The sequence below is a fragment of the Sus scrofa genome, chromosome 16, assembly GCF_054392235.1.
Source record: "Sus scrofa isolate SSC_HxYL_T2T_F1_AM1 chromosome 16, Sscrofa_HxYL_maternal_Yorkshire_Landrace_v2.0, whole genome shotgun sequence".
Lineage (NCBI taxonomy): Eukaryota > Metazoa > Chordata > Mammalia > Artiodactyla > Suidae > Sus > Sus scrofa.
Genome location: NC_139398.1, coordinates 63,874,983 through 63,901,775, shown reverse-complemented (window position 1 = coordinate 63,901,775; position 26,793 = coordinate 63,874,983). Strand labels below are relative to the sequence as shown.

The window sequence follows — 26,793 nt, the reverse complement described above, 5'->3', positions numbered from 1 at the left end:
CTGCGACCTGCCCCAGCTGCAGCAGCAACGCCTCAGAAAAGACTGCTTCAGGGCTTCTGCTGTCTTTACCTCTGACCAGCACCAGAGCTTCCATACACCAGCAGAACAGTTAGAATGAATTTCCTTCACCGGTAGAAGGTGAGATGGCCCTTGCATAAATAGAACATGGTCAGCCCAGCATCACACATCCTTTTAAAGGATGCCCTGGGCCCAGGATTCTAGAACCTCCGTGTTCTGTCTCTTCCTGAAGATTTACTGTCAGTCCATGGTTAGGACTGGCGGATCCTGCCACTAGGATCTCACTGCATCTGTACTGAGGAAACTTTCCTGCAAAGGAGTGTCAGACAAGACAGCTGGTATTTCAGCGAGTTTACAGAACAACTTGAGCCACTATTTAGGGAGCTGCTTCAAAACAAATGCTTGTATGTGTGGTAGGATTTGCCTGGGTGTTGTTTTCATTGTGTCTTTTGATGAACAGACGTTCTTCAATTTAATGTAGCCAAATAAATCAATCTTTCTATGCTTGGTACTTTTTGTGTCTTTAGAAGTCCCTCTACAGCTGCGATGATGAAGACATTTTCCCATGTTTAACTTCCTTTTTTTTTTGTGGTTGTTTTTTTGCTATTTCTAGGGCCTCTCCCGCGGCATATGGAGGTTCCCAGGCTAGGGGTCGAATCGGAGCTATAGCTGCCAGCCTACACCAGAGCCACAGCAACACCAGATCTGAGCCACATCTGTGACCTACACCACAGCTCACGGCAACACCAGATCTTTAACCCACTGAGCAAGGGCAGGGATGGAACCCGCAACCTCATGGTTCCTAGTCGGATTCATTAACCACTAAGCCACGACGGGGAGGCCCCCATTTTTAACTTCTAAACCCTTTCCTAATGGCCTCTTCCATTTAGGTCTTTAATGTCCTTGGAAATGATTACATGTGTGGTATGAGTCAGGGGTCGCTATCAATTATTTGTTTTTTCCAGGGATATCCACTGGTTTCTCCTCTCAAAAATCCTACCTTTCAGAGTTCCCTGGTGGCCTGGCAGTTAAGGACTCAGCATTGCCACTGCTGTGGCTTGGGTCTGATCCTTGCCCTGAGAACTTTATGTCCTCAGGCGTGGCCCCGCCCCCCCAAATCCCACCTCTCTTCAGTGATCTGCAAAGTTGCTTTCGGCAGTATCAAAGTGTCCAAATGCACATGGGCCTGTTTCCAGGTTCTCTATTTTGTTCCAATGGTTTGGCCATCTTTGTGCCAACACCAAACTCTGTTAATTACATTTATATATAACTGTATATTTATATATAACTTTTGCTCTACCAGATCTATTAGAAAATAGTTAATCTGTTAACTATTATTATTAGAAAAATAGTTAATCTATTAACTATTATTATTAGAAAAATAATCTATTAACTATTATTAAAATTATTATTATTAGTAGTAGTATTATAATTATATTATTATAATAATTATTTATTATTAAAATAGTTAATCTATTAACTATTATTATTAGAAAATAGTTAATCTATTTTCTAATAGATCTGGTAGAGCAAAATGCTTCTTCCTAGTTGGTAGCTAGTCTGGGGGACATCTACAACACTCTTGTATCTTTACCTACAGGAAACTACCAATTCCTATCAAAACATGGCTAACATGATAGATCAAACTGCCTTAAGTCAGCTCACACCAATGTCAACGACAGAGACCAAATGTTATGTGAAAGCCTATGAAGTTTCTAAAAGACTTTGCGGACCTTGTGACAAAAGGGATGGTTTCATCTCCTTCCAGGAAGACAGTTCCCTTGAAGCCAAGCCCAGGGAATGTGGCCAAGCCAAACCCCCAGATATCTGTTCTGCATCTTAGGAGGCATTAAGAGCAGGGGCAGTAACTTCCATGAGGCTCATTTAACAGAAGCAGTTTTCTTCCCTGTGGTTAATTCAGGTCAGTTCATGATCTCTGGACTATTCCAAGCCTAGCCAGATGCAGGCAGCTGTTGCTGTCCCTTATCCCTTCGGGTTTTATATTTCCTTTTCCAAATCGAATGTCCAGGGGTTTGCGAAGCCCTGGGTGAGAGCAAGATGTGACAGGAGAGAAGTTGGGTGGTCCAGGGCAGAGCAAGAGAGCACAACTTGGGCTGAGACAACAGCTTCTGGAAAGGAACCAGCTGGAACTTACTAGCTGGCCAAGGTGACCCTGAGGGGTTCAAAGTTCTTGCCAGCAAGGCCCGGACAAGGAAATTGTAGGCCCTAGAAGTCTGGAAAATGACAAAGAGCAGAAGAGGTCAACTTTCCTGCCTTTGTGCCGAGTGACTGGTCCTACCCCCCCCCCCCCTTTTAGGGCTGCACTTGTGGCATATGGATGTTCCCAGGCTAGGGGTCAAATCAGAGCTGTAGCAGCAACACGGGATCTGAGCCATGTCTGTGACCTACACCACAGCTCACTGCATCGCCAGATGCTTAACCCACCGAGCGAGGCCAGGGATCGAACCCGTATCATCATGGATACTAGCTGGGTTCCGAACCCACTGTGCTCAACAGGAACTCCTGGTCCTACCCCTTCCTAAGGATCCCTTTTTGTACTTTCTTAGAGGCTGTGAATGGTATGCGAATGCTGAAATTATAAAAGGCCTGGGTTCAACTCTCAAACCCTCCAAATTAATACTGTAGTTTTATTGGGTCTCCATTTCCTCATCAACACAATGGAAAAAATAAAACCTACTTCTCAAGGTTACTGAAAGGATGAAATGAGGTCATTCCCCATAAAAATGATCAGGAGCGGTGTTCTCCCCTTCATAACGTCTCCTGCCAAGAGAGGGGGTGTCCTGCCGCACTGCCCCCCTATCATTTATCTACTGTAAAAGTTCCCCGTTCTTCTTCTTCGTACACAATGCAATGATTCAAATGCAAATTACAGAGTTGGGCAACCATCACCACCATCTCGTTTTAGAATTTTCCATCTCCTCAAGAATTTTCTCCAACCTCCCTTGCAATCAATCTCCACATCCACTGCCCCAAGGCCCAGGAAACCACCGATCTGCTTTCTGTTTCTCAAAATGTGCCTTCCTGCACATTTCATGTAAATGGAATCATGCAATATGCAATCTCTGGCATCTGGCTTCTTTCACGTGGCATCATGTTTCTGAGGTTCATTCATGGTGCCACTCTGATCAGTATTTCACTCTGTTTATTTTACTGTTGGATAATATTCCATTGAACGCCTATTCTACATTTTCTTTACCTAGTTATCAGATGATGGATATATGGAATGCTTCCAATTTGGGGCTATTATGAATTAATGCTGCTACGAACAACCGCGTCTAACTCTTTGGACAGATGTTGTCTTTTCTTTTTTGTCTTTTTTTGCCTTTCCTAGGGCTGCTTCCCACGGCATATGGAGGTTCCCAGGCTAGGGGTCTAGTAGGAGCTGTAGCCGCCGGCCTACGCCACAGCCACAGCAACGTGGGATCTGAGCCGTGTCTGCGACCTACACCACAGCTCACCGAAACGCCAGATCTTTAACCCACTGAGCAAGGCCAGGGATCAAACCCGCAACCTCATGGTTCCTAGTCGGATTCATTAACCACTGTGCCACGACGGGAACTCCTTTTCTTTCTTTTTTTTTGGGGGGGGGGGTCCTTTTAGGACTATACCTGTGGTATATGGAGGGTCCTGCGCTAGAGGATGAACTGGAGCTGTAGCTGCTGGCATACCCCATAGCCACAGCAATGCCAGATCCTTAACCCACTGAGCAAGGCCAGGGATTGAACCTGCAACCTTATGGATGCTAGTCAGATTCGTTTCTGCTGAGCCATGACGGGAACTCCTTGTTCTTCTTTATCAAAATTGTTTCAGCTATTCTGAGTCCTTGGCACTTCCCTATACACTTTAGGGGTCAGCTTGTTAATTTCTACAAAAAAGCCTACCAAGATTTTGTCAGAGACTGGATTGACTCAGTAGATCAGCTGGGGGAGAACTGCCATTTTAACACTATGGAGTCTTCGAATCCATGAGTATGAAATGTCTCGCCATTAATTTGAAGCTTCTTTAAGTTCTCTCAACAGTATTTTATAGTTTCAGTGTACAAATCTTACACTTCTTTTACTGAATTTATTCCTAATTATTTTATTCTTTTTGATGCTATTATGAGTGGAATTATTTTCCTAATTTCACTTTTGGGTTGTTCGCTATTAGTATATAGAAACAATTGATTTCTGCATATTTGCCTCGTATTTCGTTATCTCATGGAGCTCATTTATTAGTTTTCGCAGGATTTTTTGTGGGTTCCTCATGATTTTCTACACTAGAATCATGCCATCTGTGAATCAAGGCAGTTTTACGTCTTCCTTTCTGATCTGTATGCCTTTTATTTCTTTCTCTTGTTTGTGTCCACCAGCTAGACTCTCTAGTAAAATGTAGATGAGAAGTAGAGAGAGCAGATACCCTTGCTTCGTTCCTGATCTTAGGGGGAGAGAGCATTCACTGCTCTGTTTTAAGGCATTTTTTGTTGTTCTAACCCTTCTCCGATCAGAGTACTAGTGATTATTTTTTTAAAATAATTTAGCTAGTTTTTACTTTTATATAAAAACTTTTTAGGAGTTCCCGTCGAACCTCAGTGGTTAACAAATCCGACTAGGAACCATGAGGTTCCAGGTTCGATTCCTGGCCTTGCTCAGCGGGTTAAGGATCCAGCGTTGCCATGAGCTGTGGTGTAGGTTGCAGACGTGGCTCAGAGCCCACGTTGCTGTGGCTCTGGCGTAGGCTGGTGGCTACAGCTCCGATTAGACCCCTAGCCTGGGAACCTTCATATGCCACGGCAGCGGCCCAAGAAATGGCAAAAAGGCAAAAAAATAAAAAAAAAAAACTTATAAAAATTGAAATATAGGCGATTTACAAATGTTGTGTTAGTTTCTGATGTACAGCAAAGTGATTCCGTTTTTAATATATTCTTATACATTCTTTTCCACATCCTTTCCCATTATGGTTTGTTACAAGATATTGAATATAGTGCCCTGTGCTATACAGTAGGTCCCTGTTTATCTATTTTATATTTAGTAGTTTGTACCTGCTAATACCGAACTCCTAATTTACCCCTCTTCTCCACTTTCCCCTTTGGAAACTGTAAAGTTGTCTTCTACGTCTGTGAATCTGTTTATGTTTTGTAAATAAGTTCATTTGCATCATATTTTAGATTTAGCATATAAGTGATATCATATGATGTTTATCTTTGTCTGACTCATTTCATTTGGCATAATAATCTCTAGGCCCATCCATGTTGCTACTAATGGTATTATTTCATTCTTTTTTTTTAATGGCTGAGTAATCTGCTAATGATTTTAAGTTAGAGAAATAAATACTAAAGGTAAAGGAAGCTAAACAAAAGAAAAATATGCTTCTTTCCTGATCACAGACTCACATCAAATGAAATATAACCAAAAGGCAGACAGACTCCAGAGGGATTGGAAGTCAGATGCCCTGTTCAACAACAGAGGTAACTTCTAGAACCTGCACCCACAGTGGAATACTATGCAGCCATGAAAAATAGGCTCAAGGAGATTTTTAATTGCATGGGGGAAATTCTTAAATTACAACATGAAAGAAAAGAGAAAGAATGACAAAATAACATATGGGATGGTCTCAACACCATAAAGAAATGCACACAGAGAGAAAAGAGAGAAAGGAAATACGGCAAAATCTTTATAAATGTTGTCTCTGAGTTGAGAAATCATCAGTGATTGGTTTTTCTAATTTCTTTACATTTTTTTCACTTGTATAGATCTTTCACAATGGGCATCCTTTAGTCAGAAAAGAAAAAGAAAAGAAAAGAAAAAACCCAAGGGGAAGACACGAGACACAGGGAAGTGCTGGCATTCCTCAAACTTACCTTACAGTATTCATCAATCGGTATCAGGCGTTTGACAGCCACGTCCCGGATGTGGCTCCGTCGGAAGAGAATTTTGCCTGCAGAAAACAAGAATGAATACGGCGTAGTAAGGGAGTGGTGACAACTCTCAGCAATCTGGGAGGACGAGGATGTGGTGGCCTTTGGCTGGCCTGAGTGGTACCTAAACTCCTGGCTGCCATCAGTACCTGCTGCTGGAGGTCCACAGCACCTGGACTGCCCCACGCTCGGTCCTCTAAAGCCCTGCTCACAGCTGCAGTGCAAGGGCTTCAGGGAGTGGGACTCGCTTGACGTGATAAGGGAGGCCGGAATCAAACCAGAGAAGGAAGGCCTGATGATCTGAGGTCCCCTGTGCAACCCTACGACTCTCAGATTGGGCAGTGGTTCAGTGGACACTCAGATGTGTCCCCCCCTGCAGTCTCCTTTCTTTGCACACCTTTCGTGCTCATCTTTTCTTTTTCTTTCTTTCTTTTTTTTTATGGTTGCACCCAAGGCATGTGGAAGTTCCCAGTCCAGGGACTGAATCCGAGCCACAGCTGTGACCTGTGTTGCAGCTGCTGCAACACTTAACCCACTGTGTCAGGCAAGGGATCGAACCCAAGCCTCAGCAGTGACTGGAGCTGCTTAATCCACTACACCACAGCGGGGACGCCCCTGCACTCGTCTCATGTTCCCCCAATACTCCATGTTCTCTCATAATTCCATGCCTTTCCCTTTGCCTGGAACACCTGCCCTATCCCGCCTCACCCACTATCCCTGCTGAGAGACTCTTATCCCCTTCAAACAGGTTAAGAGTTCCTGTCTCTTTCGGAGCTCCTGTGGTGGCTCAGCAGTAATGAATGCAACTGGTAACCGTGAGGACACGTGTTTGATCCCTGGCCTTGCTCACTGGGTTGGGGATCCGGCATTGCTGTGAGCTGTGGTGTAGGTTGCAGATGCGGCTCAGATTCCACGTTGCCGTGGCTGTGGTTGTGGTGTAGACCAGCAGATAGAGCTCCAAATGGACCCGTAGCCTGGAAACCTCCATATGCTGAGAGTGCAGCCCTAAAAACAAACCATACAAACAAGCAAACAAACAAACAAAAAAAGAGTTCCTATCTCTTTCTCATGCACACACATCCCATTGTCAATTTACATCTTCTTCCTTCCCACTACTCACGGGGCTCTGCCCAAATAGGGACTGGGCTTTCGTCAAGTGTGTGCCCCCACCACGTGGCACTTGTGTTTGATCAATGTACAAAGGTGGATTCCACTCCAATTCCTTCCCTGGTCAGTGTTTGTAACGGAGGGCTCCAAGTGTCCCCACCTCACCGAATGCTGACGGAGGGTCTTCATACTAACCGCCTACTAACAGACAGCACCGCTACTTGCTCGGTGACATCTGACCACGGGGGTGTATTAGTACCAGAACCTCCAGTGTGCCATCTGGGCAGAGGCTATGGGCCATAGGCAGGGACATATATAGAAAGGATGCCACTGAGAGTTTCGGGAAATATCCAAGATGCCAAAAGGTATGGAGGAGGTTTGTTTCAAGCAAATGGGTGGGTTCCTAAGAGCCTTAAAGGAGATCCCTTCATGGGGAGATGGTGGTGAAGCGTATAAAATTAAAAAAAAAGTGCTGTTGTTTAGCACTGGTCACTACACCTAGTCACTTATGATGGAACATGATGGAGGATAATGTGAGAAAAAGAATGTAGATATATATGTATGTGTGACTGGGCCACCTTGCTGGACAGTAGAAAATTGACAGAACATGGTAAACCAGCTATAATGGAAAAAATAAAAAATCATTTAAAAAAATAAAAATAAAATAAAATCATTAACACATGTAAAAAAAATTTTTTTTAATTAAAAAAAAACATGGAGTTCCCATTGTGGCTCAGTGGTTAACAAACCTGACTAGTATCTATGAGGACACGGGTTTGATCCATGGCCCTGCTCAGTGGGTTAAGGATCCGGCGTTGCCATCATCTGTGGTGTAGGTTGTAGACGTGGCTCGGATCTGGCGTTGCTGTGGCTGTGGTGTAGACCAGCAACTGTAAAACTCCTATTAGACCCCGAGCCTGGGGACTTTCATGTGCTGTGGGTGTGGCCCTAAAAAGACAAAAGACCAAAAATAAATAAACAAATAAAATAAATAAATGAGATTTGTTATCTTTAACATTAAAACAACAACAAAGCGTATATACGCTGAGGATCAAAGATCTGTCACACAAGCAGGGGGCAGGCAAAAGCAGAAAGAAGACATCCAGCCTCCAGAGAGGTGGGGGATGGAGACAAGCCCCCTGCCATGCTCGGGCAGAGCGACCAGGAGGTCTCGAGGGGTCAACAAGGAAGGCACGGGGACACCACGCTCTCCAGAGAGCAGAGCACGGAGGCTACGAGGAGCCTCACCCACTTCTGGTCCAAGGGGGCAGGTCATGGAGAAGCGTCTGGGTGATGAGCCGGGCAGGGCGAGGGGAGGTTAACCACTGATCTGGGCTAGTTCTGGTGAGACTGCCGTCTCCACAGGTCAAGCTTGGGTGAGCAGGGGCGAGATGGTAAGAAAAGCACCTGAAGAGTTTTCATCACATGACAGAGTCGAAAGTGATGATAGGAAACAACCTATTGACTTTTAAAGAATTGCAGCGCAAGGGGGTCCGGGAGACGTGCACCTGAAAAGATACATGGTTAATGTCACATTTTAAATAACTGGACAACTGGTTCTTTTTTTGGTGTGTGTGTGTGTGTGTGTGTGTGTGTGTGTGTCTTTTTAGGGCCACACCCACGGCATACAGAGGCTCCCAGGCTAGGGGTGGAATCAGAGCTGTAGTTGCCAGCCTACACCACAGCCACAGCAATGCCAGATCTAAGCTGCATCTGCAACCTACACCACAGCTCAAGGCAATGCCGGATCCTTAACCCACTGAGGGAGGCTAGGGATGGAACCTGCGTCCTCATGGAAGCTAGACAGATTTCTTTCCACTGAGCCATGACGGGAACTCCAGACAATTTGTTCTTGGGCAAGAGGGCACAGTCAGGAATTAGGCAGATAGGGTCAACCTCTTAGTAAGCCTTTTTTTTTTTTTTTTTTTCTTCTCATTTCCACATATAAAGAAAAAACCCCACAGTGAGCTAGATCAAACACACACTCCTCGTGTTCCTTAACAAAGGCTCCTCTTCCTTTATAATGATGGGTTTAATTCTGTTTGAGTCAGTCAAGTTTCTGATACACCATGCTTGTTAGTAGAGAAAAAAAAAAAAATCTAACATTTTTTCCCCGGCACCTGCAGCATGTGGAAGTTCCCTGGGCCAGGGATCGAACCTGTGCCACAGCAGTGACAACACTAGATCCTTAACCCTCTAAGCCACCAGGGGACTCGCAGAAGAGAAAACAAAAATCTAAAAGAATGCATCAGAGGGATCAAAGTACTTGTTTCTGAGGAGAAAAGACAAAGCCTTTTTGTTGTGTTCTTTAAACTTTCCCCAAAGTTCCTACCGTAAACACTGATGGCTTCTGGAATGGGAAATTGTTGACATCACTTCGAATGAGAGAAACAAATCACGCAGTGGGATGGGAAGGGGTTTACAACCTGGCCCCCCAGAGCCAATGATCTTATTCCCTCCCTCACTCCCAGGCCCTGTCTGGGCGGGAGCCCTCCGTGCCCAGGCGCTGGGGAGGGTGGCTGCCCTCCTGGCACGTGTGTTTCTCAGCAGGGAGAGCCCCTGCTCATGACTCTCTGGGTGGGGCAGTCCTTCCAGGGATGGGAGTGGCCCCTGGCCCTGCGGGAGGTTGAGCTCCCCGGCCCCAAATTCCGAGAAAGCTGGTAGCCTTCCCATCCCCGGCCCAGCCCCAGTCCCTGTGGTAATCAAGTTACTGCCGTCACGGGTGGGACCATTTGTAGGGCAGACTCCCTAAGAGAGTCAGAGCCTTCAGGAAAAACAAGAGACGCCTGCCTGCAAAGAGAAATTGTGCCCAGGAAAGGCTTCCTGCCCGCTAAGCTATTTCTCAAAATGCGAGAGGGGTCCCTACCAAAACCAGGTTGGCCCCAGTTTGGTGTCATTTCCCCTTCCATAAATCAGAGGAAGGGTGGAGAGTGGGGTGTACAGGCCTCTTACCCAGAAGCTGTGACCCGACTCAAATGATGATTTGCCCCGGGCACGGTGCCGGCTGGGGCCCACAGGACCAGCGCAGGATCATCTCAGAGCTACTATGGCCCAAGAGAATTCACCTGAGGCCCAGCCTGCAGGAGCCGGGAGAGGGCGGAGGGCTCAGGCGCCTTCACTGTCTCCTGGCGGTGTGACCCGACAATGTCACTCTTCCTGTGCAGCCTCAGTGGGATAGGCGTCTCTGGGCACATGTCAGGTGCCCTGCCAGCGAGCGGGACAGGAAGCCCCGTGGCAGGAGTAGCATGCTCGGGGGAGGCCACAGGCTCTGTGGTCAGCAAGGCCCTGGGCCAGGGCCTGGGGGGTCTCTTCCTTCCTGTGGCGCCTTGGGAAAGGCATTTACCTGTCAGAACCTCAGTCTCCTCATCTGCAAAATGGAAGAGCAGCACCGGTCTCTTGGTCCTGATCTCTGTGCTGAACCAGCATAAGGCTTGGTCCTCTCTAGGTGCTTATAAAAAGGTAATTATTTATTTTTTTTAAAAAGAAGTTACACGGTACTGCCTGGCACTTTACAAGGAAGAGCACCTGTCCTTTCCTCCACTCCCAACCGGGTTTCTTTTTTAAAAAAGTTGTTTATTTAGTTGATGGGTAAGTTCCGTCCAAGTCTTCTGTACAGCAAAGTGACCCATACATACGGCTGGGTCAAAAAAGAATATATATATATATTCTCATGTTATCTTCCATATTATCTTCCATCACGTTCTATCACAAGCGACTGGACACAGTTCCCTGTGCTATTCAGCAGGACCTCATGGCTTATCCACTCCAGATGCAACAGTTTGCACCTACTAACCCCAAACTCCCAGTCCCTCCCCCCTCTGCCCTGCGCCCTCGGCAACCACAAGTCTGTTCTCTACATCTGTGAGTCTGCAACCTGAGTTCTTAAGCCCTGCCCCTGTCAGCCCAATTCATCACTGATCCACAGCAGAGCCGGCGCTACTGCTCAGACCCCGGGCGGTGGGACAGAACCGAGGGTCCAGCACCCCCCTTGGCTGGGGCCTCCAAGCGGAATGCCTGGGGGACAGCAGCCCCTTGTCTGTGTCTGCTGTCAAGTGTTTCCCTGTGCGTCCTGGGGAAGGAGGTCGGGGTGCCTGCACCCAGCCCTCCTGGAACGGAAAGGGTGCTCAGAGCAGAGAACAGCCTCTGGTGGGAACGAGCAGGCTTTTGTTTTCCACGGTGCAGGAAGGCCAAACTGTACTTCTTATTTTTCAAGCTGCATCCTCTGCCAAGTTGGCGTCCCCAGCTCTTTCTGATGGAAAATTGCACGGGGCCGTTCTCCCCTCCCCCTGGCTTTGTGCTAACATGAAACTTGCTTTTGTTCTGCTGACGTGGCAGTCTTGGCAGAAAACTGACCCCCTAGCAGAGGGGACATTTCTCCCACCCGTCTGTCCGTGCCCTTGGCCTCGGCCTGGAGGCAAAGCTAAGACGTGGGCTGGGAAAGAAGACTCCAGGGGTCCTGGGGCCCAATGGGCTCTCCCCTCGCTACAAGTGGGTGTCCTGCGCAGGGACAGCGGGGTGGGTCCCTGCGAACAGCCTTTTCACGAATTCATGGGTGGAAAAAGGATTACGTAACCACGAAAGCTTTCAGGGGCTGCGGAGAGGGTCGGCTCAAGGTCTTCCCTGCCCTGGGACGTTTTTCCAGAGCTGGTTTTGCCTTTCATCCAGCAAAGAGTTATAACTGGCTGCTTTCTTTTCCTTCCTTGAAGAAAAATATACATTTAGAGCCCATTTCAACTTGAATATCCAGATGGATCATTTAAGTGGGACTCCAAGATATGAAATGCCCAGAAATTCCCAAGGAATGCCCCAGGATCCCTGTTTCTGCCTTTCCTGAGAACTTTTTATGTGCCAGGGAGAGAAGCTTGTGAGGCAGGGGGTCGCTGTCCCATTTTACAGATGTGGAAACTGAGGCTCAGAGGCAGAGATGCCATCTGATTGAGGTCACGGGGCTGAGTCTGTTGGACTCATGCACATGCTTTGGAGCCCCGAGACTTGGCTGCTGCAGCTGGCACCGTGGGTTTTCTCCAGCAGGGAAAAAAATTCCAGTGTTCTTTCCCCATGGAGGAACTAAAAACATTAGCGTTTTTAGGCAAATGATTCTCCCAGTAAATGGAGGCCTGGCAAATACATCAACCCTGTCTCTAAACTCACTCGATGATGACAGTATCTGGAAGGTGCCACTGATGTGCTGATTGCAGAATCCTGGAGTGAGGAGGGGCGAATGGGCTCCTGGGTGACTCGGAGAGTCTCCCCCGTCTCCCGGCCTGCCCCTCTTGTCTGCAAAACCAAAAGGATTTAAGGGCCCGTCCAGCTCTAAATATTTGTGATTTCGGGTAATTGGCAATTTGCTGATGATCTATACATTGACACAGTAAATGCTTGATCGCTGCTAGTTACATACGAGGCGCTTACCTAATCTTCCTAACAACTCTATCATCTAAGTACCATTATTATCTCGATGTGCAAATGAAGAAATGAAACTTTGTGTGCTTAAGTAACTTACCCAAGATGAGGAGGGCCCTGGGATTTGAATTCGGGCTGTCTGACGTTGCGCATGAATTTTGGAGCCAGCCAGACCTGTTTGACTCCCAGCTCTGCCATTTGCGCAAGTGATTATAATTTCTCTGGGCCTCAACTGCGTCATCTGTGAAATGGGCATAGTAATGCCTGCCAGCAGGGTTGTTCTAAGGACTAAGCAGACTAATGAACATGAAGTACTTAGCCCAGAGACTGTGTCTATTTATTAGTAGACATCTAATAAATGGTAGCTATCATCACTTGAAGCTATAACCCTGGTTTTGGTAACTCATTTTTTTGAGTTGAAGCCTTTTGTCTCTTTTTTCTTTTTAGTCCATACCCGCAGCATATGGAAGTTCCCGGGTTGAATCGGAGCTGCAGCTGCCCGCCTACACCACAGCCACAGCAACACCAGATCCGAGCCGCATCTGTGACCTAGGCCGCAGCTGGTGCCATTGCCAGATCCTTAACCCCCTAAGTGAGGCCAGGGATCAAACCTGCATCCTCACGGACACACTATCAGGTTCTTTTTTTTTTTGTCTTTTTGTCTTTTTAGGGCCGCACCTGCGGCATATGGAAGTTCCCAGGCTAGGGGTCTAATGGGAGCTGTAGCTGATGGTCTATACCACTGCCATAGCAACGCCAGATTCGAGCCTCGTCTTCAACCTACACCACAGCTCACGGCAACGCCGGATCCTCAACCCACCGAGCGAGGACAGGGATTGAACCCACAGCCTCATGGTTCCTAGTCGGATTCGCCTCCACTGTGCCACGATGGGAACTCCTACATTGTCAGGTTCCTGACCCAGTGAGCCATAATGGGAACTCTTGAGTTGAAGCTTTGATGCTATTCCTTTGGTAAGAATTTTCTGAGGGGAAGGAAAGGGACACCGATTGTCTTAGAGCTGGGACCAGCTGTGGTTGCATTAACTCCTCCACGGTGCCTGGCACGCAGAAGGCGCCTGGTGGCTGTGCTGCCCAGGCAGGCAGAATTTCTACAATGGTCCCCAGAGATGTCCCACCTTAATCCTGGACACTGTGACAATAATGGGATCTCACTCCTGGGATCATGTTATATCATATGCCTTCGTACATTTCAAGAGAGGGAGATTATCCTGGATTAGCCAAGTGTGTGCAAGGTAATCACATGAGCTTTTAAAAGCAGACAGCTTTCTTTGACTAGTGGCAGGAGGAGAAGCCAGAGAGATTCCAGGCACAGGAAAGATTCAATGCCCCGCTGCCAGTATGAAGATGGATGAGGCATGTGGACAGCCAGACAGGATACAGGCATCTCGGTCCTAGAGCCGCAAGGAATTGGATTCTGCCAACAACCTGGATGAGGCTGGAAGTGGATTCTCCTCCAAGTCCAAATCCTCCAGAGAAGTGCCCCGCCCAGCCAGGACCTTGACTTTGGTCTTTTTTTTTTTTTTGCTCTTTAGGGCTGAACCCATGCTGAACATAAAGCTAAGTACTTTACATTCATTAACTTGTTTAGTCCTTAGAACAACCTGCTGGCACGCATTGCTCTGCCCATGGCATATGGAAGTTCCCAGGCTAGGGGCTGAATTGGACCTACAGCTGCCAGGCTACGCCACAGTCACAGCAAAGCGGACACTGAGCCGAGTCTGCGACCTACACCACAGCTCACGGCAATGCTGGATCCCCAACCCGTTGAGCAAGGCCAGGGATCAAACCTGCATCCTCGTGGATACTAGTCGCGTTCGTTTCCGCTGCGCCACAACCGGAGCTCCGACTTTGGTCTTTTAAGATCCTAAATAGAGAACCCAGCTGAGCGTGCCTGGACTTCTGGTCAACAGGCCGAGAGATAATAAATGAGTGTTGTTTCAAGTTGCTGAATGCGTGGTGATTTGTTGCGCAGCGCAGAAAACAAACACGGTGGCCCTTATACCAGATGCCATTTACTACAAAACCGTGACGAGCTCTAATGATTCCCACTGTAGAGACAGGAGAAACTGAGGGTCCCAGAGGTGGCATGTCTTGCCTAAGGTCCTGCAGTGAGTACATGGCACGGCATCTAACCCCACGCCCATGTTCTTAGGCACCAATTTCTGCAAATCACTGAGATCTGGTCATTGGGACAGAGCCTCAAGGAGGAGGAGGGGAGAGGCTTGGGAGCTGTACTGGGAGCCCAGAGACCCCATCTGAGCGCCTGTCTTGCTTACCGGGGAGAAAGGGAATGATCCGCTGTTTGGGGTCCTTCTGTCCTCCTTCCATGGGAAATTTGTCCAACATCTGCATCTAAATGGGAAGAATAACAGCAATGAAAGCCTTTAATATGATAAGTGCATCTTGGATGTTTTTAAAGGAATTAGGCGAACTATGCGATGTGATACATAAAAGCTTGCTTGGTTCGGCTTTTCAGAAACCCAGACGAATGGGGAAGACAAAGCCAGCTGGACCTCGGATCTCCAGGCAAACAATTCTCTGTGTCCACAGCAGCCTGACTAGTGAAGGCCCAGAGCTGGGAGGGACCATTCTCAGTTCCCAGGGGGCTCCGGCCACAGGACTGCAGCCTGGCCTGAACAATGCCCCCAGAATTCCACGGGCAGCAAGTCATCCTGTTTCCTAAGAACTGCCAGGTTGAATGTGGAGTTCCCACTGTGGCACAGCGGGTTAAGCAACCCACTGCAGTGCCTCCAGCTGCTGCAGAGAAGTGGGTTCAATCCCTGGGCTGGTGCGGTGGCTTAAAGGATCTGGCTTTGCCTCAGCTACAGCATAGGTTGCAGCTGTGGCTCGGATGCAGTCCCTGGCCTGGGAACTTCCATATGTTGTAGATGCAGCCATTAAAAACCAAACCAAAACGAAAAGGAACTGCCGGGATGTGCTAAGGAATAAACATTGAGACTCAATTCATCGGATTCGCCTGGTTAGGTCTATTCTTCTGAGATCCTTACATCCCCTTCCCCCACTAAGAATTCCCCAGCTGGCTCAGCAGACAGCTCGGTGCCTGGCTGTCTTAGGCACATGTGGTGGAGCAATGAAAAGACTCAGCGTCTAGGGAGAGACTGAAAAGTCATTGCAACACAGTGGAGGAGGTGCTGGGAGAGGTTACTGCTGCCACGGGGAAAGAGGAAGAGCTGGAGCAGAGCATCCCCAGGGATAAACTTTACCATTTTCTCATAACATGAAACGCCTCTCTGATATGTGAAGGAAGCGACGTGAAGTCTCTGATTGGATGTGCAACATCGACTTGTATGGGGCCTCGGGCCTTACCCTTCGTTGGCCAAAATGGTACCAACTGCTGGAATTGCCTTGTGGATTAAAGCAGGGCTACGGTCATCATAATGCTGTCACCAGATGTCTGGTTCTTCTCCTGAGCACACGGTTGGCTCAGACGTCCCCACTCCCTCGAAGTGGGAGGCGGCCAATTACGGGTGAGCAGGAAAGACAAGGTTCCCTCAGGGTGGAAGAGGGAGTTATGGGCAGTGGTTCCCCACTCCCCACTGCTGTCTGCCACGTGACGGCCACACTCTAGAGTGCGGCTTCTCTGCCACGGAGGTCCAAGAGGGATGAACGTGTAGCCCAAGTGAGAAATAAACCCTTGTGTATAGTGAGGCTATTTGTCATAGCAGTATATCCTAACCCATCCTGATTAGTAGTACATGGGCCCAGGATTCAAGCAGAAGGAAAGGGAGTCCTAAGCCTACAGAAGTGATGGCTGAATGTGAGAAGCCTGCCCATCATTTTAAGGAGAAATGTCACCCTGGCTCTCAAGATGTGCCCCTCTGGAAGTGGAGAAAAGGGAATCTTTGTACACTATTGGTGGGAACGTAAATCGGTGCAGCCACGACAGAAAACAGTATGGAGATTCCTCAAGAAACCAAAACTAGAACTACCATAGGATCCAGTGATCCCACTCCTGGTATATATCTGGAAAAAAATGAAAACACGAATTTGAAAAGATACATGCACCCCAATGTTCAAAGCAGCACTATTTACAACAGCCAAGATGGAAGCAACCCAGATGCTCATCAACAGATGACTCTATTAAGAAGATATAGTACATATATATAGTGGAATACTACTCAGCCATAAAGAATAAAATTCTGCCATTTGCAGCTACATGGATGGACTGAGAATATTATGCTTAGTGACATAAGTCACAGACAAACATATTTTATCACTGAGAGGCAGAATCCAAAGAAATAACACAAATGAATACATATGCAAAACAGAAACAGGCTCGCAGACATAGACTACAAACTTGTGGTTATCAAAGGGAAGAGATAAGGGGGGAGGGGCAAATTAGGGATATGGGATTCACAGATACAAACTACCATGTGTAAAATAGACAAGCAACAAGGATATACTGTATAGCACAGGAAGTTATAGCCATTATCTTGTAATAACCTATAATGGAGTATCATCTACAAAAATACTGAATCACTATGTTGCATACCTAAAACCAATAGAGTATTGTCAATCAACCATACTTCACTTAAAAAAAAGATAGATCCCTCTGACAGAATGGAAGCAGCTTTGAATAAATAATAAGCACAGCTGCAGGGAGAGGCAGGAGGGACCTGAAGAGGGAAGGAAGAAAAACATGTATACATGCCAAGCAGGGGGTAGATTCTTTAGATACCTCCTCACAAAATCTGCAGAATACCCCTTCAAGGCGGATGTCATTATCTAGGGAACTGAGTCCAGAGGCGTGCAGAAAGCTGCCATGATGGAGTTCCCGTCGTGGCGCAGTGGTTAACGAATCCGACTAGGAACCATGAGGTTGCGGGTTCGGTCCCTGCCCTTGCTCAGTGGGTTAACGATCCGGCGTTGCCGTGAGCTGTGGTGTAGGTTGCAGATGCGGCTCAGATCCCGCGTTGCTGTGGCTCTGGCATAGGCTGGTGGCTACAGCTCCAATTCGACCCCTAGCCTGGGAACCTCTATATGCCGCGGGAGCGGCCCAAAGAAATAGCAGAAAGACAAAAAAAAAAAAAAAAAAAAAAAAAGCTGCCATGAGCTTGCAGCCAGCGGGGGGGCAGGGCCAGCGAGGGAAGCCCATGGCTTCTCTGCCACTACATCACTCACCTTGGAGATGTTACAAAGGCAATTAGGGATCGCGCCCCAGCGCTCAGGAAGCAACTGCCTCCTTAAAACTGTATTATATGACATCCCTGGGTGGGGGGGGGGGCCTCAGCCTTGGCGTGGCTGGCACCCTGAAGGACTGCCCACGGGGCTGGGGCTTTAGCTGTGATTTCCAGTCGGCCCCTCATCAGTGCTGTGCAATGAAGAGGAAATGCTTAGTCCACCATCATTCAGCAGCGGGTGAGGCACAGGGGGCCTTGCTGGGAAGACAGGCTTCCCTTTTATTTTTTTCAGAGCCACACCCACGGTGTATGGAGGTTCCCAGGCTAGGGGTCGAATCGGAGCTATAGCCTCCGGCTTACACCACAGCCACAGCCACGCCAGATCCGAGCCGCGTCTGTGACCTACACCACAGCTCACGGCAATGCTGGATCCTTAACCCATGGAGTGAGGCCAGGGATTGAACCCGCAACTTCATGGATACTTGCTGGGTCTGTTACCACTATGCCACCATGGGAACTCCCAGGCTTTCCCTTTTTGAATTCAGGAGCTTTCAACGCTGGCACATAGTAGGCATGGAATGAAAACTGGCTAAACCAGTGAATGCGCCTGAGTGGAATGTGGGGGGAGGGACAGCTTCAGCTGTCTGCCGAGTTCCTGATTAATAATATCCACATTACTAATATCAAATAATAGTAATCACCCTACGAACACTGATGTGACAGTTTACAGTTAACGGGCCTTCCCAGACGTGGTTTTATCTAACCTGCAAAATAATCCTGTGAAGTCAATGCACAACTCCATGAAACAGATGGAGAAACTGGGGAGCAGAGAGACACAGTGAACTGCCTGAGGTCACACAGCTAAGCCTTGGTCCAGCCAGATCAGGTATCTAACCTAAATCCCATTCTGTCCCCCGAGATCACTCTCTTAGGTGTCTTGGGAGTGCCACGTGAATGCAAAAAAAAAAAAAAAAAAATCAGCCTGAAACAAGGTAAGTTTTATTTTCCACACACAGGTGAACAGGATGCTTTTTTTTTTGAGGGTGGCACCCGCGGCATATGGAGGTTCCCAGGCTAGGGGTGGAATCAGAGCTGTAGCTGCCAGCCTACACCACAGCAACACCAGATCCAGGCCGTGTCTGCAACCTACACCACAGCTCACGGCAACGCCAGATCCTTAACCCACTGAGTGAGGCCAGGGATCGAACCCACAACCTTATGGTTCCTAGTTGGATTCATTTCCGCTGAGCCACAACGGGTCTTTTTTCCTTCTCAGTTTTATTTGTGAAGACAATGCTGGAACACCATGCAGGGTAATTTGTTTTTTCAAGGTGCGTGCCAGTCATCCATCCACCATACCGTGCTGGCGTCGGCTCTCCCGGTTCCTGCGGAACCCCCATCTGAAGGTGTTCCCCAGCTCCTCGCTGTATTTCAGTCTTCCCTGGCATCTTCACTGCTCTGTCTTTGTAGGTTATGCTCACCCTTCGTCCTGATTTGCTCTCACCCAGACAAGCAGGACATGAAGAGCTGAAGGGTCCCCCCAAGTGTTATTTATTAATTTCAGGCAGCAGACCTGGGTTTAATGCTGCAAAGTCTAACCACAGGCATCCGCCCTGGGGACCAGACAGCCCTGGGGTTTCATCCCGATGCGTCCTCAGGCCAGCTGTGTGTCCTTGGCCAGAGACCTCGCCCAGTGAGTCGGCTTCAGCATCTGCAGAACGAGGGATACAGCCTGCTGGGCAGGGTGGTTGTGTAAGTGAACACTGAATGTGAACTCTCTGGAGACACACTGGGGGGCTCAGCAAGAAATGCCCCTTCCTTGCATGCTGCCCATAACGAATGCCATGCTGAGAATTATTAGGGGGTAATTTTCAGTATTTTAGGAGACTGCGTGTGGGTGTTTAAGTACACATAACATAAAATTGATCATTTCGCCCATTTTAAGTGCACAACTAAGGGTATTAAGTATTCACATCACCACCATCCATCTCCAGGACCTCTCCATCATCCCAAACTGAAAATCTACATCCATTAGACACTACCTCCCCATTCCTCTCCCCCAGCCCTTGGCAACCACCATTCTACTGTCTATCTCTATAAATCTGACTATTCTAGGCACTGCATGTAAGTACTTGTCCTTTGTGTCTGGCTTATTTCACTCAAATTAATGTCTTCAAAGTTCACCTGTGTTGTAACCTATGTTGGAACTTCCTTCCTTTTCAAGGCTGAATAATATTCCATTACGAGGCTGCTTTTCTGTCTTTGTTTTGTTTTGGCCACCCTGCAGAATATGAAATTCTTGGGCCAGGGATCAGATCCAAGCCACAGTTGCGACCTTCGCCGAGGCTGCAGCAGCGCTGGATCCTTAACCCACTGTCTTGCGCCAGGGATTGAACCTGCATCCTGACGCTGGAGAGACACTGCCAATCCCATTGTGCCACGATGGGAACTCCGAGCCTGTGTTTTAGGTTGGCAAAACTCCTCTGACTATCCAGGTTCCCTCAGTGGCCAGAGCTGGGCTTTCCAGCAGAACTTTCTATAATGATGGACATGTTATATGCTATTCCGGACACGAGCCACTAGCCCTGGATGGCTAGTGAGCACCTGAAATGTGGCTCCAGTGACTGAGGAACCGAACACTTTTTGTTTGTTTTTGCCACGCCTGTGGCATACAAAAGTTCTCAGGCCGGGGATCAAACCTACACCATAGCAGTGACAATGCCAAGTCCTTAACCACTAGGCCACCAGGGAACTCCTGAATGTTTTATTTCATTTTAAGCAACTTAAATTGAAATAGCCTCACGTGACTAGTGGTTACCACACTGGACAGCTCAGGGCTGGGCTATATAACACCCACACTCCTCTTTTAGCCATATCTAGTTCTATTTCATTTTCTCTACCATCCTGTCCATGGTACCCACAATCTACCCGAGTGCCGTTCACGATTTTGCTTCTGTCTTAGTGTCTGGGTTCACAGGCCACAAGCTGCTCCGATCCAGGGAACCATCACACTTGGCACCCACAGGCTTTGAGGCAGGCACGGGCAGCATTCCAGATGCTCTGTGGGGACCCCCAGGCCCGGGCTGCCTGCAGCAGCAGGACCAGAGGCAGGCCGGGCAAAGTCCAACAGTTTCTCCCGGGAAACCTGACCGTCCACGCCTCTCCCCCCAGATAATAAAAGGAAGCAGCGCAGGGGGTGTGGAAGACGGGGAGCCGAGGAGGCAAGTGAGTCAGTTTAGGGGCTGGGAAGGGAGAGGGAGCCACGTCAAGCTGCCACATCACCAGGGGAACGAGAGAACACTCCATCAGCGGTTTTCTAGCCCCCAGCCTGCGGTGGAGGGAGAGGAGACAGGCTGTCCAAGGCAAATAGCGGGGAAGCTGGCGTGGAGGTCCACACGTGGTTCGTGTTAGCGGCAGTCTGGACCTGGAGGGGTTTCCTCCCTCAGTATGACAAAGGCTCCACGTCCCAGAAGAGCCAGAGCAGGGAGCCCAGAGGGGCCGGAGGAACTGCCACGGGCAGCGACAGGCTGGCAGGAGGCTACTCGATGCCAGAGCAGGACACGGCCACCTACCTGGGCTGCTCTAGCATATATGGTGGGTTGCCTTTGGGGATTCTGTCCCCTTGATGCCCTGGTCTCCTGGCAGACATGCTCCTTGGACATGCTCCAAGGCCCTCAGCCCCACTGCCCCTCCCCAGTCAGGGCAGCATTTTCTCAGCCCGACTCCCTCACTGGTCTACCCTCTGGCTGCCCTACCGTCTTGTCCCTGGTACGTGGTAGGCACTTGGAGTGTATGTGTGCAAAGGATGAATGAATCAGGGGAGGAGCGAAAGAATGAAAACGTGGTTAACTGGTCTGGTCAGCCATTGTCTAGGAGAGGAGAAATTATGTTCCCGGCGGCAGCAACAGGACCTGGATTGGGCCTTAGATGCAACTGAACAAGACAACCTTGCCTCTTTCTATTTTCCAAATAAAGACTGGCACTCAGCCCTCCATATCCTCAGGCACCAAATCCACAGATTCAACCCAAGGCAGATCGAAAATATTCAGGGGCCAAAAATTCCAGAAAGTTCCAAGAAAGCAGAACTTCAATCTGTCACAGCTGGCAACTATTTACATTGAATCTGCAGCCATTTATAGAGCATTTACATTGCATTAGGTATTAGAAGTCATCTAGACATGATTTAAAGTACACGGGAGGTCGTGCAGAGGCTATATGCAAATACGACACCATTTTATACCAGGGACGTGAGCATCCTTGGAGTCTGGTATCTGTGGGGGGAGGGAGTGGTGTGGTCCTGGAACCAATTTCCCCACGGGTCGACGGTGCTGTGTGAACAGAGACAACTACCAGATTTTCTTAGTTCCAGACGACAGATGTGGCAATGGCTTTTCACATGGAAGGGAAAAATATTCCATCAGGTGTGTACCACATGGAGGAGGCACACCCCAATTGCAGAACATAATATCTGGCCAAAAGAGTGTGCCTGGGGGTCCAGCAGAGGCAGTATTTGGGTAAATACAGTTGGTGAAACCTAGGCCGAGAGTGGGCTGGGGGCTTGCTGAGGAGTCTTCTCAGCTGGGCAAGGCCTGCCCTGTGGGGCGCGGGAAGCACTCCAATTCTGCTCCTCCCACCCCTCCTCCCAGAAAAGACAGGAGACAACACTCCCTTCGCCTTGGCTTCTGCGGTGGAGCCTGGGGCGTCTGGGCAGACAGACCCAAGCTCATTAAGTGCCTCTGGGGCTGCCAGGCTCTCAAGGGGGACGAGTCAGTCCTAGCAACAGAAACTGGGAACAGACAAATGTTTGCTGTGTGACTTGGGACAGCCTCTCCCATCTCTGAATCTCAGCTCCCTTCTCTGGGGAAAAGCCAAGGAGCAGATCAAGATGCGGCCTCCGGCTTGCCTTCAGCTCTGTGATGCGCTGCGTTTGGGAGACAGAGGCCTCTGGAAGCCCCATGCGTAGAAGTAGTCCCTGTAGCATGAACTGGTCTTGCTTAAAGGACACAGGTGGGTCGTGCTTCTCTCAGGGCTTCCTGACGGGCAGAGTGACCTACTTGGCTCCATGCTGTCCTTACCTGCTGCTGTCGGAAATCTGCAAGCTGCCCAGCTCACAGTCTTGCTCTCTCACGCCTCTGCACCTTTGCACACAGCTTCTTCTGTGTAGAATGCCCTCCCGCATCCGGTGGGTGGGGCAACGCCTTACTCAACGTCAAGACCCTGCTCAGATGTCACCTCTTCCAGGAAGCCAGCCCTGACTGAGTCCCCTGGCTCAGAGAGGGGTCCCTCTTTGAAGAACTGGGATCCAGCTCAGCAAATGTTTAACGGTGCCTTCAGGCTCCAGAGACGACCGTGACCCTTGGCCTGGGGGACGCAATGGACCAGTGGGAAAACTAGGGCAAAGTCACATGCCACAGGGTAGAGCAGACCCATCAACCATCCGAGGGCTGACCGTGAAGGGCTCGTGCTCTGCTCGGAGCAGCTCTCTGCAGGCTAGACTCTGCCTGCATCCCACAGGGAGGCATCAAATGGGCCTTTGAAGGGCAGCCATCTTTGATGGGCAAAGAACCCTCCCTAGGAGGCAAACCTGTCTCTGAGGAGGCAGATGGAAAGGCACTCCTGGACCTCCAGGAGGCAGGGGCATAGGCTTCAGACTCAGCCACCTGCGCCCGAAGCCCAGCCGTGCTGCTTTCTGGGCACCTGACTCTGCCTCTCTGAGCTTCCCCTCCCCCCATCTGTGACGTGGGCACAATACTGACGTCACGCCTGTCCGTAAGGACGAAAGAACTGACGCAAAATGGGCATCAGGCACATTTCAGTAACAGTTGCCAATATTGTTGCAACGTTGCTCCATCCAACCACATTTCCTCTAGGGGTTGCCTTCAACTCTCCGGGCATTCGGGTCCCCCACCAGTGCCCTGCTCTGAGGTCAGCTCCCTCTGCCCCCCTCTGATGGACACCCCAGAACGGGCCCAGGTGAGAGTAGGAGGGAAGGTTCAGAGAGGCTGAGGGGCCTGCCCGAGGCCACCCAGCCGGTCAGACAGAGGGCTGAGACCTGACAGCAGGTCTTCCCCCTCCAAACCCAGGGCTCTAATGCCTGCATCCTCATGTGAATGAGACGCGTGGCCAGATGTCAACGAGAGGTGGCGGGCACGACTACCAGCGCAAGGGAGTCGGGAAATCACATCGGAAGATGAACTGTCCAAAAAGGGACCTTCTCACGGGGGACTGTCTCTTTTCCCACAGAGGAGCCTGACTCATGCGCCTTCCTTCTGCCCCAGCAGCCTCTCTGAAGGCTGTTTCCTCTGCCTGAGTGTCCTGCCCGCACCAGAGGGGACATTTATTGTTTTGTCACCTACAGGTTGTTTTCCCTTTTTTTTTGGCAGCATGTCTCTGAATTCCTCTGGGGAATCTTCTGCTCTTCTGTGAGTCAGCAGACATAGTGTGCTGCTGATTCTCCTGCAGTTCCTGGGCTGACCCTGAATGATCCGGCCACTGACCCAAAACGAACCAGTGAGACTTTTGCTTAAACATTTTCTTTTCCCTGAAGTCACTGAGCTGATCTGTTGGATACAGCAGGAAGCTGTGGCTGCCACCACACCAGACAACACCCTGTCTGGCCAATAAGTGGAGGAAGGCAGGTCCTCATTGACACTGTGGCCCCTAGATCTAGCCATACCTGAAGCCAAGAACCCTTGGGCTTCTCAGTTCCATTTAGCTAATCAATGTCCTCTTTGAATAATCCATCTGGACTGAGTTTCTGTCATCTGTAACTAAAACAGTTCTGACTCAAACAAGATCTCACGGCCAGGAAGTGGCAGCATTTGGATCAAAGCCCAGGATCTTAACCACTCTATTAAACTGGCATCATCTTCTGCTCTAATCTTGCCAGTTCCTAGCAGCAACCCACACCCATCAATAATCCCAACAGTTGACATTTGCTCAGGACTTGACAGCCCAGAAACTGCTCTCACACACATCATCACCTTTTTCCAACAAGAAACAGATAGACTTCACATATAAAATTCACCTCTTGAAAGTGTACAATTCAGTGGGTTTTAGTGTATTCTCAAGGTTGTAGAAGCGTGACCACTACCTAATGCCAGAACATTGTCATTCACCCCCAAAAGACACCAGACACCCAGTACCCATGAGCAGTCTCTCTCCTTTTGCCCTCTCCCCCCGCCCCCCGCCCCTGGCAGCCACTAACCATCTTTCTGTCTCTATGGATTTGCCTCTTCCGGACACGCATCATCACATTTAACGCCAAAAAAGCCTTGTGAACTGGCCACTAGTGAGAGGAATACTGGACAGGCAGAGTGGCTAAGACTGTGGACTCTGGTATCACCTACCCCACTTCAAGTCTTAGTTCTTTTTTTTTCCTTTTTCTTTCTTTTTCAAGGTCTGTACCCACAGCATATGGAGGTTCCCAGGCTAGGGGTCTAATTGCAGCTGTAGCCGCCAGCCTATGCCACAGCTGCAGCAATGCCAGATCTGAGCCATGTCTGCAACCTACACCACAGCTCACAGCAATGCCGGATCCTTAACCCACGGAGCGAGGCCAGGGATGGAACCCGCAACCTCATGGGTCCGAGCCAGATTCTTTTCCACTGTGCCATGACGGGAACTCCTTCAAGGATTAGTTGTAAAGCTCAGGGGCTGTATAATCTGGGGCAAAAGACTTAACCTTCCCGAGCCTGGGTTTTTTCCTGTGTACCCTTTGATAAGCTTGAGATGGGGATTAAATGAGTCACTGCCTCTCAGTGTAGAGCAGCCAGGGCTCCAGGAATGCCAGCTGTTTCTATTATCTTCATTCCCGCCCCCGCCCGGCCCCCAGCCACTGATAAGGTAATCGGGCACAGAAGGGTTAAGGGCCATGCCCACGGCCACCCTGCACAGGGCCTGGGCCCCAAGTCTCCGGACTGAGTCCTCTGCTGTTTCCATTACACGCCGGCCTAGCTGTTCCTTCACGAAAGCTCAGCCCTCCCCACACTCTGAGCCAAGTTACTTCTGAAAAAACCGAGGCTACGTGCCAGACCATAAAGGAGAAAGGGGGGAATCATGAAATCATCCGACTTGAGGGTGTTGCAGCCCCACACGGGCCGGCCTCCTGGCCTCGTCCTCCCGATCAGCCGACTCTGGCTGGTGGGTCCTGCCCTGACTTCTTTCAGCTTCCTCCTCTCGGGTGCGGGGCTGGGGGACAGGCCCTTTCCAGGACAGCAGGACCCTCTGGAATCCCAAGACTCTCCCACTCTAGCCATCCATTTGGGACTCTTTAGAGCTCGCTGATGCCCTGTCCGTGGATGATTCTGTTATAGGAGGGGAGTCCGAGGCAGCTGCTGATGTCACAGCAAAGCCCCGATTATTAATTATGCTCAGGGAGAAAGGAAGCCTTGTTTTTTGTTTTTTGTTTTGTCTTTTGTCATTTTAGGGCCACACCCATGGCATATGGAGGTTCCCAGGCTAGGGGTTGAATCAGGGCTGTAGCCGCCAGCCTACACCACAGCCATAGTAATATTGGATCCTTAACCCACTGAGCAAGGCCAGGGATCGAACCTGTGTCCTCATGGATACCAGTCAGATTCGTTTCCACTGAACCACGACAGGAACTCCTTTTTTTGTTTCTTGTTTTTTTTTGTATTGTTTGGTTTTGGGGAGCCTTGCTTTTAAGTTCTAGTAGAAATAAGAAAGTTGAGCCAGAACAGGAGAGTGGAGGGAAGGCAGGCTCTGGGCCAGGGAGCCCGGGATCCAACCGTGGCTCAAACGTTCCCAGGCAACATCACTGTGGGCAAGTCCCATCTGAGCAGAGGGGCAACAGATGACAGCTAATGTGCTCATTGAACTGTCACAACAGATGGGATGAAAGCGCTTTCATTCTTAATATGCAGCCAGGGAAAGAGAGTCAGAACCTTGGTGTCAGAGGTGACACCAAGCGGAGACGCAAAAAGGCAAAGCGGAGATGTGGACTCAGGTCTGTCTAACTCCAGAAGTCAAGGTCTGAAGCCCTGGGTTAGAACAGGGAACTCGGTCACAGTCAAGTTCCTTATACACCGGCCCTCGGTCCGCAGAAGGGCAGCAGTGAACATTACCATAGGAGCCGCCAGGGCCTCCCCCCACCCTCTTCTCACCACGGAACCTCCTCCTCCAAACGACACAGTCCCATCAGCCCCCTTCTCTGGCCACAGCTGG

The 26,793-nt window shown here is 49.3% G+C and overlaps 1 protein-coding gene across 2 annotated transcripts in view; it reads right to left on the bottom strand.

The window, feature by feature from the left end:
* The window catches only part of SH3PXD2B (SH3 and PX domains 2B), a 125,677-nt gene that overhangs the window by 59,899 nt on the left and 38,985 nt on the right, over window positions 1-26,793 (bottom strand). For both annotated transcript variants that reach the window (XM_085002460.1, XM_021077089.2), the window contains exons 3-4: window positions 14,743-14,818; window positions 5,879-5,955 (exon numbers count right to left, since the gene is read on the bottom strand). In XM_085002460.1, the coding sequence (XP_084858586.1) occupies window positions 5,879-5,955; window positions 14,743-14,818 (153 nt within the window). The remainder of the gene's footprint in view (window positions 1-5,878; window positions 5,956-14,742; window positions 14,819-26,793) is intronic.